A 14,729-nucleotide genomic window follows, 5' to 3' on the forward strand; every position below is an offset into this window, starting at 1 on the left:
ACAGTCTACTAGTCCTTTATTAAGGATTATTTTCTATACCTTTTTCATAAGCCCACATCAGACACGTCTGCTCATCTTTTTCACCACTAGATCTACTGGGATCACAGGCGACCAAATTCATATCAGCTCCGTTATCCAGTAAGAACTGCACAAGACGTATATGACCATGATAGCAGGCACAATGTAATCCTGGAACATCAGGGGAGAGAAGACACTGCAGGAGAGATCCACATCACATGGGTATAATAGAGCGACACCGTATCATCAGAAAGGGAAAAAGGTATAACCGGGGCGATGTATTATACAGCAAACTACAATGTGACAAAAACACGCATATTCTAAAATAGCCAATATGGATCTGCAAAGTGAATAGTTTTCGTGTAAACCAAAAACCCAAAATGAGTACGTCAGGATAGGAAACATTTGACTGTAACTGTTTGAATAAGGAAGCGTAGATAGTTCCAGGACTTTGCGCTGGTTTTGAGGTTCATACTGTTGCCCTTTTGATCTGCTGCAGGATGTTACTCGTGGTAAGGTACAGTTCTGCGCGGCTTACCTGTATGTCCATCCCTTCCTTGGTGATTTATGTTTAAAACATTTTGATCTATAAGAAATTTTACAAGCTCCAGGTTTTTGCCATAAGTGCACGCACTGTAAAATGAAGAAACAAAGCTATATATTTTATACAGTACAAAAGCAATATCCAATTCTAAATGTATGTACTGTACATTTATATCACTAGTGCAGGTGACGCCAACTCCAGTCCTCAAGGGCCACCGCCAGATCAGGTTTTAAGGATATCCCTGCTTCAGCACAGGGGACTCAATCTGTGACTCAGTCACTGATTGAGCCACCTGTGCTGAAGCAGGGATATCCTTAAAATCTGACCCGTTGGTGGCCCTTGAGGACTGGAGTTGGCTACCCTGTTCCATGGTATCTCCTCTCATTGGACGTGCTGTATCTTTAAGGAAATGCGGGTTTACCTGTGAAAACCTGTCTCGCTGAAAATGTTTTCCTTAGTTAGACTTTCTGTACCCGACAACTGAATTAGTTCTTTAACCACTTCAGATTTCCCATTGTAGCAAGCACTATTGGGAAAGTCAGAAAAAGCGGTCAGAGTTTTGCTATTTCGTTGCAGGGCCTTACAGGTCCTCGGGGAATACTCACAGGTGTAACGGCGTGTCTCTATACATGTTCACTACTCACAGGTGTAACGGCGTGTCTCCATACATGTTCACTACTCACAGGTGTAACGGCGTGTCTCCATACATGTTCACTACTCACAGGTGTAACGGCGTGTCTCCATACATGTTCACTACTCACAGGTGTAACGGCGTGTCTCCATACATGTTCACTACTCACAGGTGTAACGGCGTGTCTCCATACATGTTCACTACTCACAGGTGTAACGGCGTGTCTCCATACATGTTCACTACTCACAGGTGTAACGGCGTGTCTCCATACATGTTCACTACTCACAGGTGTAACGGCGTGTCTCCATACATGTTCACTACTCACAGGTGTAACGGCGTGTCTCCATACATGTTCACCACTACTCACAGGTGTAACGGCGTGTCTCCATACATGTTCACTACTCACAGGTGTAACGGCGTGTCTCCATACATGTTCACTACTCACAGGTGTAACGGCGTGTCTCCGTAGATGTTCACAAGATGCGGCTGAATGTCAGAGTTACTCTGTAGAAGATACTTCACTATTTCATGATGTCCAAACCGTGAGCAGAAATGGAGTGGAACATGGTCCTCGTTATCTTGGGCATTAACTACGTAGGGATTCACACACGGAGAGTTTTGAGAAGGATTTGGACAGCAGGAAATATTTATAATTTTTTTTAAATTATGAATATATTCATTTTTGTGCACAGGGGTCACTCCCGTGTTTGGGGTGGTACTGAATATAACAACTTGAGACTGTAGCAAAGAAGAGTTTCTGTGTGTGTGTGTGTGTGTCGACATAACTAATGTCAGGTTAAATCCCTGCGTTACCTATACCAGAGCTCTGTGCTAATAGGTTGTTACAGGGAAAACACCTCTTTTGCATATGATTAGCACTAATGGTTGCTACAGTTAACGCAAGGCCGTTTAATACTGCATTAGTGAGCTATACAGATACATGCTAGCACTTAACAATGCATTAACTTTGGTTAATGCCTCGTTACCTCGTTAAGTCAATAACGAACCTCTGTGCAACTGGCCCTAAAATGGCAAACATCGCACAAGGATGAGAGCGGTGATAAATAAAACCTTTAACCTTTGGGATCCGGCTGCATAAGGGGGACGGTTATTATAAACAGTCCCACCTGTTTCCAAGAAAGGAAACACTGCAGCTTTATTGCGTTCCTAAATATTCTAATTTACTTTTCTGGAAAAAATGTACATGTCATTTTAATGTTAAATATGAGTTAGCGTAAAGATCTGATAACGGACTTAGAACTAACGAGTGTGTGATATGCCGCCCCTATATAAGCTTTACTGAATAGCACAGAAAGTGCATATCTGGAATGTTTCATTTGCACATGATGTATAATAGGGGCGCTCAACTCCATTCCTCAAGCCCCCGCCCTCCCCCACCCCAACAGGTCAGGTTTTCGGAATATTCCTGCGTCAGCACAGGTGCTCAATCAGTCCAGATTTCACCACAAATGGTTAAAATCAGTCCCTGCTTCAGCACTGGTTACTCAATAAGTCCCTGCTGCAGCACAAGTGGCTCAATCAGAGGCTCAGTCTTTGAGCCACCTGTGCTTAAGATGGAATATCCTTAAAACCTGACCTGTTGGGGGAGTGGGGAGGGCTTGACTGGACTTGATCCTCCTGATCTATAATACTGATTTACATACAGTAGCAACGCATAACAAGCCCCTCCAGCAGTAGCAGCAGGGTGACCAGATGTCCCGGTTCAGCTGGGACTGTCCCTGTTTTTAGGCCTCTGTCCCAGTTTTCTACTGGCGCTTGCCGTCAGCACATGCGTGACCGACGCATTCCGGGTGCGCATGTGCGACAGGCAAGCTCGGATCGCATGCGCACGAGCAGTTGGCAAGTGCTGATCGTGAATGCGCATAAGCAACCGGCAAACGCTCATCGCGCATGCACAGTTGATGCTCGCACATGCGCAGTCACGAGCGCGACTGCGCATGTGCGACATTTGTCCTGGATTTTGCTGCGACAAATCTGGTCACCCTAAGCAGTAGTGCAGTTCAAAAATGAGCTGCAGATTGCGTAACCCAATATTATGTATTGTATTGTATGTCTTTATTTATATAGCGCCATTAATGTACATAGCGCTTGTACACAAAAAGATGTCATAGAGGTGGACAACTCCAGTCCTCAAGGGCCACGAACAGGTCAGGTTTTAAGAATATCCCTGCTTCAGCAGAGGTGGCTCAATCAGTGGTTCAGTCTTCGAAACGTCTGTATTACACAAGGTAACGTCTGTACATCGCACAAGATATTTTGATCGGGCTTTGCTCTGGCAGCCATAGCAGCGCCAGTATTAATGATTAACACAAATCCAAACTGGAGCCATATTTACCGTCTGCTTTGCTTCCCTCTTCCAACAACAGTTTAGTAATAGTGAGATATCCTTTGGCAGAGGCAAAGTGCAGGGGTCTGTCGCCAACCTCCCCACTCATGTTAACATCTGCACCAAATTTCAGAAGGAGACGCGTGACCTAAATGTTTGAAATGACAATAATTAGGTTAAGTGTCATCGAAAAAATAACTGCGTTTTTGTGACTATACTCAAAAAAATGCTACTGAGAATTTCAGAGACGTCAAAAACAAGTGATACAGTGAACAGTTCTGAAAAGATTCGGAGAGTTTATGTCACAAAGATTCTTTTTTGGTTAATTTTAATAACTTAACAAGAATTGCCATGTTTAGTCCTACAAACTGCAATACTCAATAGTATTACAAAACTAGATTGTTTATGTGTAAATCCCACATACAAACAGAAACAATAATAATTATAAGGTGGGTTCAATGATGAGATAATAATATAGGGACAATCTATAAAATTAAGTATAAAACAATAGAAAGGGAAAATAATTGTCAGGAACGGTTGATTTCGAACGTCTAGTCTTATCCTGTTCTCCATTTTTATTCCTCTTATCAATAAAGAGCAAACAGAAACCTTGGCAGAAAAAATGCATAACAGAGCAGAAAATTGCAAAAACAAATAAAACACACTGGTGTAACTGTAAATTGTGTCATTTTTATCTTGCGTCTCTTTGCGTCTATGTATCAAGGTCTCTGCTCCAAGTCAAAACACACTTTTATTTGCACTTTCTTTACATTGATAAATGTCCCCCGTTACATCTTTTATAGATTTGGAAATCTCGCTTCACTCTGACGTGCTCTCTAATACTGAAACCTTCAAATAACAGTGCACACAGGTCCGTGGCTAGTCCAACACACCTTTTTTTAACATCTGCAATGGAAAATCCTAACTCCTCTGAAAATACAGTAGGGTGATCATTAGTGCCAGGAGATGCCAATTATACTTCAGGGATGATCTGCACTCATTAGCATTAGGTCAGCTGGCATTCAAGAGTTCTGATTTAATCAAGACTGAAATTCTGTAAACCTCCAACAGCATGAAATCTGTGACAAAAACACAGAACCCAGCATAAAACCAAACACCCCCTTGTGTACTGTATGATTACGAGATTTAAATTCTCTTAGCAATTTGCGCAGTTGCTCACCTGTTCATGACCATTGTATGCTGCAATGTGTAAAGGGGTAAAGAAAACAGCATCTTGAACGTTGACGTACGATCCATGTTGCAATAAAATATCAACAGCCTAAAAAGACAAATGATTAAGTGACACAAATATAACAATGTGAATGTAAACATGAAGATACTTTTCACATACTGTACAAATAGCAGAATTATACCAACATTTGAAACACACTAGTAAATTGTAAGTAGAAACTGTGGCAAATGTTATTTGTAAGTCAAGACACAAAGGCGGTATTTATCCACCATGGTTCCCCGAGCATCCCTATAAAATACTATGCAGTTTTCAGGGAATTTGAAAAAGGTACCAAATACAGAAGAATTTACAATGTATCTGATCTCAGACATGCTACTAGAGAGGGTTGGGGTTCCTTACAATGTATCTGATCTCAAACGTGCTACTAGAGAGGGTTGGGGTTCCTTACAATGTATCTGATCTCAAACGTGCTATTAGAGAGGGTTGGGGTTCCTTACAATACATCTGATCTCAGAAGCGCTATTAGAGAGGGTTGGGTTCCTTACGATGCATCTGAATTGGGGTTCCGTAGAATTTCCCAAAATCATTATAGGGTTCTGTGACAGGGTGAATGAACATCACCAGCCATAGACCTGGCAAACCTATGTTTAGACTTGCAGTGCAGCAGTGACGAGGTTAAGTTTCAGGTGAAAAGGGCTGCTTAATTAGTCTGACCCCAGCTGCATAATCAAGGTGTTTTAAAACCCCCAGGCTGTACACACATGCAAGCTAGCTGGTCAGGAGACAGGACTGATACTGAAGAGATTACTTTGAAAAACAGACCTTATAGCAGTACATGTGTGATAACTGTCTGTGTCCTGCATGCTGAAGAGAAGCTGCCTTGTTTTGCATGCTGAAGAGAAGCTATTTTGTTTTTGTCTGCTGAAGAGAAGCTATTTTGTTTTTGTAAGCTGAAGAGAAGCTATTTTGTTTTTGTATGCTGAAGAGAAGCTATTTTGTTTTTGTGTGCTGTATGTTTTTAAGGCTCAATAAATAAGCCTTATCAAGAGAACCCGCGTGTGTGGTTGCATGTACCCTGCAACATATGGTGTCAGAAGTGCCGGGATTTTGAGTGGCCCCTGCAGTTGAAGGGCCACAGACACACAAAAAGGAGAAAAATTGAATAAATCAGTTCTGTAGCATTAGATAATAGTCTGCATTTTTTTAAAACTCCTTTATAATGATTTTTTTAAATATATTGATCATCGTTTGGCTGCTGCAGCAACCATTTAGAACAGGGGTGGGGAACCTTTTTTCTGCCAAGGGCCATTTGGATATTTAGAACATCGTTCGCGGGCCATACAGACACAGACAGGCAGGCACACGGCAGGCACAAAGCAGGCATGTAGGCACACAGTACCCGCCCCTCTACCTCTGATAGCTGCTGCTGCTGCTGCTGGGGGGATCGTGTAGGGCGGATGCTGGGGTAAGTGCGGGGGGAACTGCTGGAGAAGCATGGGAGAAGTGCGGGGAATGCTGCGGGGGGAGTGCAGGGGAAGTACGGTGGCTGCTGGGGGATTGTTGGGGCTAGTACGGTGGCTGCAGGGGATCGTATAGGGCTGCCGGCGCCTCACACCACCTCCTCCCGATCGGGTGCGCGGCGGCCATTTGTTTAAAAATTAGCGCGACCCCGGTTATAGCAGTTGCCTTAGCAGGGCCAGACCAAATGATTTCGAGGGCCTTATACGGCCCTCGGGCCTGACGTTCCCCACCCCTGATTTTGAAAGTCATATTAATTTTCTCTTTTGAAACAAGCTCTGACACACAGCTATTTGAGCTCTTCCCTTTGGCAACAAAGTATTACAAACAGATCTGTTGTTGTTGTCCCAAACAGCAGACTATCTAAGACTGAGTCCCCGCTGGCGCTAAGCTCGCTTAGCCCTTGGTGCTTGGCGCTCTTACCTTCTTCTATGAGAATCAGCACATCCCCTCTCCCGCTGTGCTCGAGCGCTCATGCGCGTGCACACACGCTCTCCCAAGCGTTCTGCTTGGGGAGACAAGGGAGAGATACTTTCCTGCTGAGACCAGGGTCACATGACCCTGCTCTGACAAATGGGAAGAGAGAGGGGGTGTGTTCTACTCTCCTGTCACACACACACTGACATTGAATTCAGCAGAGAGAAGTGGAAAGGAGGGGGGGGGGGCAAACGGACTGAGAGGGGGCAAACGGACTGAGAGGGGGCAAACGGACTGAGCGGGGGCAAATGGACTGAGGGAGGGGCAAACGGACTGAGGGGGGGGGCAAACGGACTGAGGGGGGCAAACGGACTGAAGGGGGGGCAAACGGACTGAAGGGGGGGCAAACGGACTGAAGGGGGGGCAAACGGACTGAAGGGGGGGCAAACGGACTCGGGGGGGGGCAAATGGACTGAGGGGGGGGGGGAAACGGACTGAGGGGGGGCAAACGGAGTGCTGCTGTGTGGTGGGGGAGAGAGAGAGAGAGGAGAATGGAGAGAGATAGAGAGAGGAGAAGGGAGAGAGAGGGGGGAGAAGGGAGAGAGTGAGAGGGGGGAGAAGGGAGAGAGTGAGAGGGGGGAGAAGGGAGAGAGTGAGAGGGGGGAAAGGGTGAGAGAGAGAGAGAGAGAGAGAGAGAGAGAGAGAGAGAGAGAGAGAGAGAGAGAGAGAGAGAGAGAGAGAGAGAGGGGGGGGGAGAAGAGAGGGGGGAGAAGAGAGAGAGAGAGGGGGAGAAGGGAGAGAGTGAGAGGGGGGGAAAGGGAGAGATAGAGATAGAGAGAGGGGGGGAGAAGGGGGAGAGAGAGGTGGGAGAAGGGAGAGGGGGGGAGAAGGGATAAAGAGAGAGGGGGAGGGGGAGAGAGAGGAGAGAGAAAGCAGGGGGGGGGGAGAGAAGGGGGATGGCCGAGAGAGAGGGGGGGGGCGGAAGAGAAAGCGGGGGGGGGGGCAGGGGAGAGAGAGCACAGGGAGGACGGGGGAGAGAGCGCAGGGGGGTGGGAGAGAGAGCAATGGGGTGGAGAGAGAGAGCAATAGTGGGGGAGAGAGAGAGAGCAATGGGGGGGGAGAGAGAGCGATGGGGGGAGAGAAATGAGGGAAGGGGGGAGGTATATATAATTAAGTTATACATTACCGTTCCAAGGATTGGTAAACAAGAGACAGCACTCAATGTTGGTTTTCTGGATGTATTTTTGCTATCACTAATACACTTTGATTTTCAACATTGAGTGCTGTCTCTTGTTTACCAATCCTTGGAACGGTAACGTATAACTACATTCTCTATATGGGACGTGCACCTGTGGCTTACCAGCACCTATTGGAGTGCCAACTGCCTTATCTGACTATATATATAATAAATGATTAAATGAGAGAGAGATACACACAGAAACACAGACAGCCCCTATACAGCCAATGACACACACCCTCCCCTAATAGCCACGCCCCCCCACTCCTGCTCTAAAAATGTTGCAGGACAGCGATCGCTCATGCTTGAGAGCTGGTGACATCACCGCTCTGCAAGCATGAGCGAGCACAGCAGCAGCGGGGCCGCAGCCGAATACTCTGAAAGCTGTAACAATAATGTGTTACACTTAGTAATATAATGTTACATTGCAGCTGCAGCATTTCACAGACTGCAGCACAAAGTCAGAAGGCGGCCATTTTGTTAGGCACACCATCACATTTTTTACAGATGTATAACAGGAGCACCAAACGATTGCCGGCTTAGGTAAGAATGTAGAATTATACAGTATATTGTCACACGCTTTACATATACAAATATGAAGAAAAAAGCAGGGGGTAAGTAGCTGCTTTAAGTAGCGTTGAAGAGCACCGACCATTGAAAATGATGGCCAATGAAACATGAAAATCAGACATTGATAGTGTAGATCAAATACGGACAAATATACTGTCACGGGAGGCCAGGACTTATAACACTTTTATACCGGGATCATTCACTAGACAAAACACGGTAGTGGAATAAAATGGAGTTTATTCGGGTAAACCCGCCTACTCACAATGAACACACAAAATACAGATGAAATACACACTTACTGGGGGTCTAGGCTTGAATAGGTGCAGAGGACCTGCTTCGGAAGGCTTACCCTGACCGGGATATACACCCAGGCTTCCTGGTCCTTTTTATCGGCTAAAATCCTCAGCCGCGACCGCTACGTTCTAAAACGAGAACTTAGACCTCGCGTCTGACTTAGCCTCAGCTGGGCACGCTTTCTTAGCTCCAAAAATGAAGCCGGTTGCTCTGCTATTAGTAACAGAGCAACTTTGAAAAGCTGCCTTTGCATCACCGGCCCAAGTCACAGGACCTCTGATCACAGGTTCTCTGACTGGGGCTTCTCCTTACATACCTTCCGCTGTTCTATGTTCAGCATGGAAGTAGGAGGAGCGACAAGAGCGTGGGAATTCCAACCTGCCAGCCAATAGAAATAGGGGCTCGTCCTCTGGCTGACTTCAGAGGAGGGGGTGTGCCAAGCCAGCTCGGGGGGAGGGGGAGCATGACAGAGGGGGGAGTGAGAGATTGTGACATGATGGGGGGGGGGGGGGGGAGCAGCGAGAGCAAAATGAAGAGGGTTAAGAGTCTGTGTTACCTGGAGCGGGGAGGGGGGAAGAAAGTATGACCTGGGGGGTGGCAGAATATGTGCCATAGAGTGAGGGACAGAGAAAAATTGATATAGAGGGGGCAGACAGAGTGTCACATTGAGGGGGAGGGGTGTGTGACCTGTGGAAGGGAGGGGGAAGATTGTTCCCTGGAGGGGAGGGAGAGTGTAACCTGGAAGGGTGGGCAGAGAGTGTGACATGAGGGGGTGGAGAGAGTTGCTTGTGGGGGGGGGGGAAGGGGAGAGTGACTTGTGGGGGAGTGATTTGAGGGGAGGGAGAGACCTGGGAGTGTCTGTAGCTGGCTCTCTTTTCCCGCCTGGTGCACGTAACGCACGACATCCCCGTGCCCTAGGGATGTTGGCCACAGACAGGTGCGCTACTAAGAGATACAGCCCAAACACAGGCCGCATGCACATGACGAGGAAAGGCCTAACAAGGTGGAGCACGCGTGGCCGCCAGGAGGGGGTGGGGGGAGGCGGTGAGGGCCCTAAGCGACCGCTCAGGCTGCCTCCGGAAGAGATGGTTTGACAGGTTATCAAGTGGAGTAGGGGATTCAATAATTCAACCTACAGTTACCGAGCAAGAGGGAGGGGGCTGGAGACATACAAAGCCCGTCTGGGCCCCTTGCATCCAGTAGGGAAAGTCCGGCAGAGCCAGGAGGACCTGCTGGCTGACCCTGGAAGTTGGTATGTGGTTGTCCGGCCGACACATATAAATATATTACAGCAGAATCAAAGGCAAAGGAATATGCAGAACAAAAACGGACTTGTGAAGAAGATTAAAGATTCATTGTTTGCTCCAATAAATCTTTAATCCTCTTCTAAAAACCTGTTGGGTGCCCGTGCCTTTGATTTTGCTGCTGTACTACTGACGTTCCTGTCCGGAGCACACAGGCTGTTGTCCTTTGATGTATTTGATTGCCCTCAGTCCCGGATTCTCTCTCTATTAGTAAGTACTAACCCAATGAGTGCCAGTGAGGCAACCTAAGTTATCCTTGAGAGGGCCTACCTAATAACACATATAATTTTGTTTATGTAATATCCATAATTCTGTACACCCATTGTACCACACAGCGGAATATGTTGGTGCTATATATATATATATATATATATATATATTATATATATATATATATATATATAATGGAAATATTACTGTATGCTCATTTGCATGTTATATATAGATATATATCTATTAGAGAAAAAGAGAAAAGAAGCGCCCGATCCTTGTGTAAAATCAGATGAACAAAGTTTTAATATCTCATGGACAAGACAAATGCACACTTACAATTTGTCTGATAAAATAAAGCATGTTATGGGACCTGCCCATGCACCAACTGAGGACTCCTCGGTCTCTTCTTTGTGTGTGAGTGTCAGTATTGGCTCCAAAAAGGATGTTGCTGTCAGCTGCTGTCTCCAGGGGAGTAATCCTTAGTGTTTGTGAGCACTCAATCTCCACATGCAGCTGCCATTTAGCCTTTCTTCTCACACTTGAAAGTCGGAGAGTCGGAAGAAACGCGTAGGGATATCTGGCAGTGAGCCTACAGTGACAGGGCAGCTCTCAGCACCAGCGTGAGGAGGCAAAGACTTGCCTGAAGATTTTTTTCCGGTTTCAAGTGTGAGAAGAAAGGCTAAATGGCAGCTGCATGTGGAGATTGAGTGCTCACAAACACTAAGGATTACTCCCCTGGAGACAGCAGCTGACAGCAACATCCTTTTTGGAGCCAATACTGACACTCACACACAAAGAAGAGACCGAGGAGTCCTCAGTTGGTGCATGGGCAGGTCCCATAACATGCTTTATTTTATCAGACAAATTGTAAGTGTGCATTTGTCTTGTCCATGAGATATTAAAACTTTGTTCATCTGATTTTACACAAGGATCGGGCGCTTCTTTTCTCTTTTTCTCTAATAGGTACTGTGGGAGTTCGGTGAGCCCAAGAAGAAGCAGCCTGGACCTTTTGCAAATCAGCTTATCATGGACACATGTGGACTTAAGTATTTTTAATATTCACTGCATTTATAGGTTCATAATCGTGTATTGAATTTTTCATTGCCTATCACATGAACCCATTTTTTATATTTGCATTTTTTAGACAAGTCCCAGTGACACTCAGTGTCATTTTTACCCACATCAATTGGCAATATCCTTTTTATTGTTTTTTTTTTATTTTTTTATTTTTATATGTTATGCACACTTCTTTTTTGCTTTTGTGTTTTTATCCAATAGTCACTTTTAGTTTTTCCTGCCATAATACATTTAGTTATTTTCACACCACTGTTTATTGGGCATATTTGCCTGGTGCAATTTCTTGCCACATCTATCAGGGCTGCAGCAATTTAGGTATAGTGTGTGAAGGGCGCTGTCTATATTTTCTGTCAAGATATATATCTATATCTATATATATATAATTAAAAACGTTGTATGTTTGCTGTTCTTATGGGCAATCTGATTGGTCCGTGTGCTGGCCCCGCCCCCCTCTCATTGGCCTGCGTGGCTCTATGATGTCACACAACTGCTACTCTCTTCTCCTCCTCACCCGCAGCTCACCTCCCCACCGGCTCCCCACACGCAGCTCACCTTCCCCCTCGGCGTGCCTTCCCCCCTCCCGGTGTCCGTCACTCTCCCCCGTCAGCCGGACACGACCTGTACCTTCCCTGCTGCAACCGGCAGCTCGCGCTCACAGGTGGAGAGAGGGGGCACGTGCACAGCGCTCCCCGGATGGGAGGAGGGAGAGCAGAGAAGGGCTAGGTGGGGGCTTTGTGATCCTGTAAGAGGGAGGGGGCTTTGTGTGTGTGTGTGTCTGTGGGGGGGGGGCACTGTGTGTGTGGGGGGGACAGTGTGTGTGGGGGGGACAGTGTGTGTGGGGGGACAGTGTGTGTGTGGGGGGGGGGGCAGTGTGTGTGTGGGGGGGGGGACAGTGTGTGTTTGGTGGGGGGAGACTGTGTGTGTGTGGGGGGGGGGGGCACTGTGTGTGTGTGGAACACTGTAGGGGGGGGGGACGGGAGCTGCGCAAGGTGGGGGGGAAACCACAAAGAGAGAGCGGGGAGCAGAGAAACACACAGGGGGAGCAGACAGAGAGGAGGGAGCAGGACATTTTACTCCCGGGCAACGTCGGGTCTCTCAGCTAGTATATATATATATATATATATATATATATATATATATATATTGTGACAAACGCCCCTCTTTTGTAGTGCTGACGTCTGTCTGGGTTCTTCCCGACACAGTCTTCTAGGGTTATTTAATACAAAAACAGGATCATGCAAAGTATTAAGCTGCTTAACTCAGGCTTCTGACTGCTTTATTTTCATCCAAGTAAGGTACTGCAGCTTTAACATGTGTAGGTTAGAGGTACTCAGATACTTTCATTCAGCAGTTCACTCATTTCATTGTTACAGTATTTCCCACACTGTTATTTCAAGTAAAAAGAAACCAAATTATATAAACAAAATCCTATCCCTTTCAGGGATCTAACTACACATAGAATCAGTCTCTCTAACAGCTGCTGGCCAACTAACCTGGTTCCCCAGCTTAAAACAATGCTCTCTCATTTAGGGTCACTTAGATACAGCACAGTCTTTTAGCAACAGCAGTAAACATTTGTTTGGTCTTATCTGTTCGTGGTGGGAACTCGGTCCCGTGTCCAGGCAAATCCTCTGGTACTGTGATACTTGGAGGGGCCGTCAACCCCGAAACTGGAAACAGGGGAGCAGCGATACCCCCAGCCTCCAGGCTCTAAGGAGAGAGAGTCAAATGCAAAACCTCTCTGCTCTAAATACCTGTGCATGTGATTAGAAGAGCAGGTGAGGGAGAACTAGAGCCATTGTAATCTGTGGTCTGGATTTTCCATCCAGCTGCCTGAGGTAATGGGAAGCTGTGGAACGGATCATTTTTAGCTATTCCTGCACTTTCTGCTCTAAAATGGGGCAGAAAGCTGCCTAACATCTTTGGACTATGTCACATATCCCCCTCCCCAGCTCACACCTACTGGGGTGAGCGGCCATGGACCTCACTGGGGTGAGCGTCCTATCTGAAATACTTGAGCTAACTGCTCAGTACAACATTAAGTATTTACATGACACGAATATGAACTTCATTATAAATTTACCAACCGAAAAGGGCATTTTTTTTTTTTTCCCATATTGTAAGCTACCAATATTTTTTCTCTTATACTACAGCCTTGTAATCTTAAGGGCCATCAACCCTGTATATTAATTTGTAGTTTAGCTACATTTTCAACACAGAGAACCAATATAACATTGTAATATTGACAAAATGCTTATTTGCATAGTTAAGTGTCCGTGACATAGTCCACACGTGTAATTAAAAAAAAAAAAAATCGGTCAGTTCCCCCAAACATTTTTTTTTTTTTTTTTTTGACTTCCAGTCTATTGCATCCTTTGACTTTATTTCATAGCCCGCTGCAACCTGCAAATGACTGGACTGTTTCTTTAGCTTCTGATGAGACCCTTGGACCAGATTCTCCTTGGCTCCACAGTGTGGTCCAGATTGGTGAGATATGGAACTATTCAGGCGCCGTGTTAACCTTCGTTGTTTTTTCTTTTCAATCTTTGATTTCCCTTTTGTGGCCATTACCACGCCTTTGGGTTTTGGAGACCTAGTTGCCTCTGTACAAACGTAGTCCATATTAACCATGTCATCAGGATCTGTCAACAAGTTTGTTTTTTCAGGAACTGCCACCCACTTGGCTAAAACATCTTCTGTGTTGTCCTGGGTGTGTCCACTAGTTTGATAATCTTCTGGACAACGTAAATGAAATTGAGGATCTGGATTTTTGAATCCCAGATCAGGGAGAATATTCTCAGGAGGGTGCCTATCTGTTTCTGGAATAACAGCAGCACAATCAAAGTCAATTTTCCTCTTTGTCATCAGTGAGGGCATTGAGTTTACTTTCCCTGGTCTCCTTTTGTGACCGTGTCTCTTTTAGCCTTGGAATCTCTTTGTCCAACTTCATCTTTATAGCAAATCGTAATATTGCAACAGCATTGAAGATACACGTATAGGAACGTACAGCTTGCTTGGTTAGGAGGTAGGATTGATAGCCCGACTGAACCACTTTAGCCGCTTCTCCCATGTCCGTCATCTGTTTCAGAGCGAGGTTTAACTCTGTTTCATTTTCTCTATTCTTGACCTGCAGCTGTAGGTGCTCCTTCCGGGTCTTGTCCAGCTCCAGCTGCAGCCGGGCCCCCTCATTTGCCGTGTGGTCCAGCTGCTTGTAGATATCGGCCATCTCGCTTTTATAGCGCAGTGTCAGGCAAACCACCTGACGGACGGACACCTCCTCTCTCTTGGCGCACTGTATCTCGCGCTCAGCCATCTGCTTCTGCAGCTCTTCAACCTGATCGTGCCAGACCTCCCTCAGGGTCTTCAC

General features: G+C 46.0%; 1 protein-coding gene across 3 annotated transcripts in view; it reads right to left on the reverse strand.

Moving 5' to 3' along the window:
* Positions 1–14,729, reverse strand: part of TNNI3K (TNNI3 interacting kinase) — a 120,645-nt gene that overhangs the window by 88,698 nt on the left and 17,218 nt on the right. For all 3 annotated transcript variants that reach the window (XM_075615808.1, XM_075615807.1, XM_075615809.1), the window contains 6 exons: positions 4,721–4,819; positions 3,550–3,688; positions 1,639–1,783; positions 984–1,088; positions 557–651; positions 40–189 (listed from right to left, as the gene is read on the reverse strand). In XM_075615808.1, coding sequence (XP_075471923.1) covers positions 40–189; positions 557–651; positions 984–1,088; positions 1,639–1,783; positions 3,550–3,688; positions 4,721–4,819 — 733 coding nt within the window. The remainder of the gene's footprint in view (positions 1–39; positions 190–556; positions 652–983; positions 1,089–1,638; positions 1,784–3,549; positions 3,689–4,720; positions 4,820–14,729) is intronic.

Source organism: Ascaphus truei, chromosome 10, assembly GCF_040206685.1.
Source record: "Ascaphus truei isolate aAscTru1 chromosome 10, aAscTru1.hap1, whole genome shotgun sequence".
Classification (NCBI taxonomy): domain Eukaryota; kingdom Metazoa; phylum Chordata; class Amphibia; order Anura; family Ascaphidae; genus Ascaphus; species Ascaphus truei.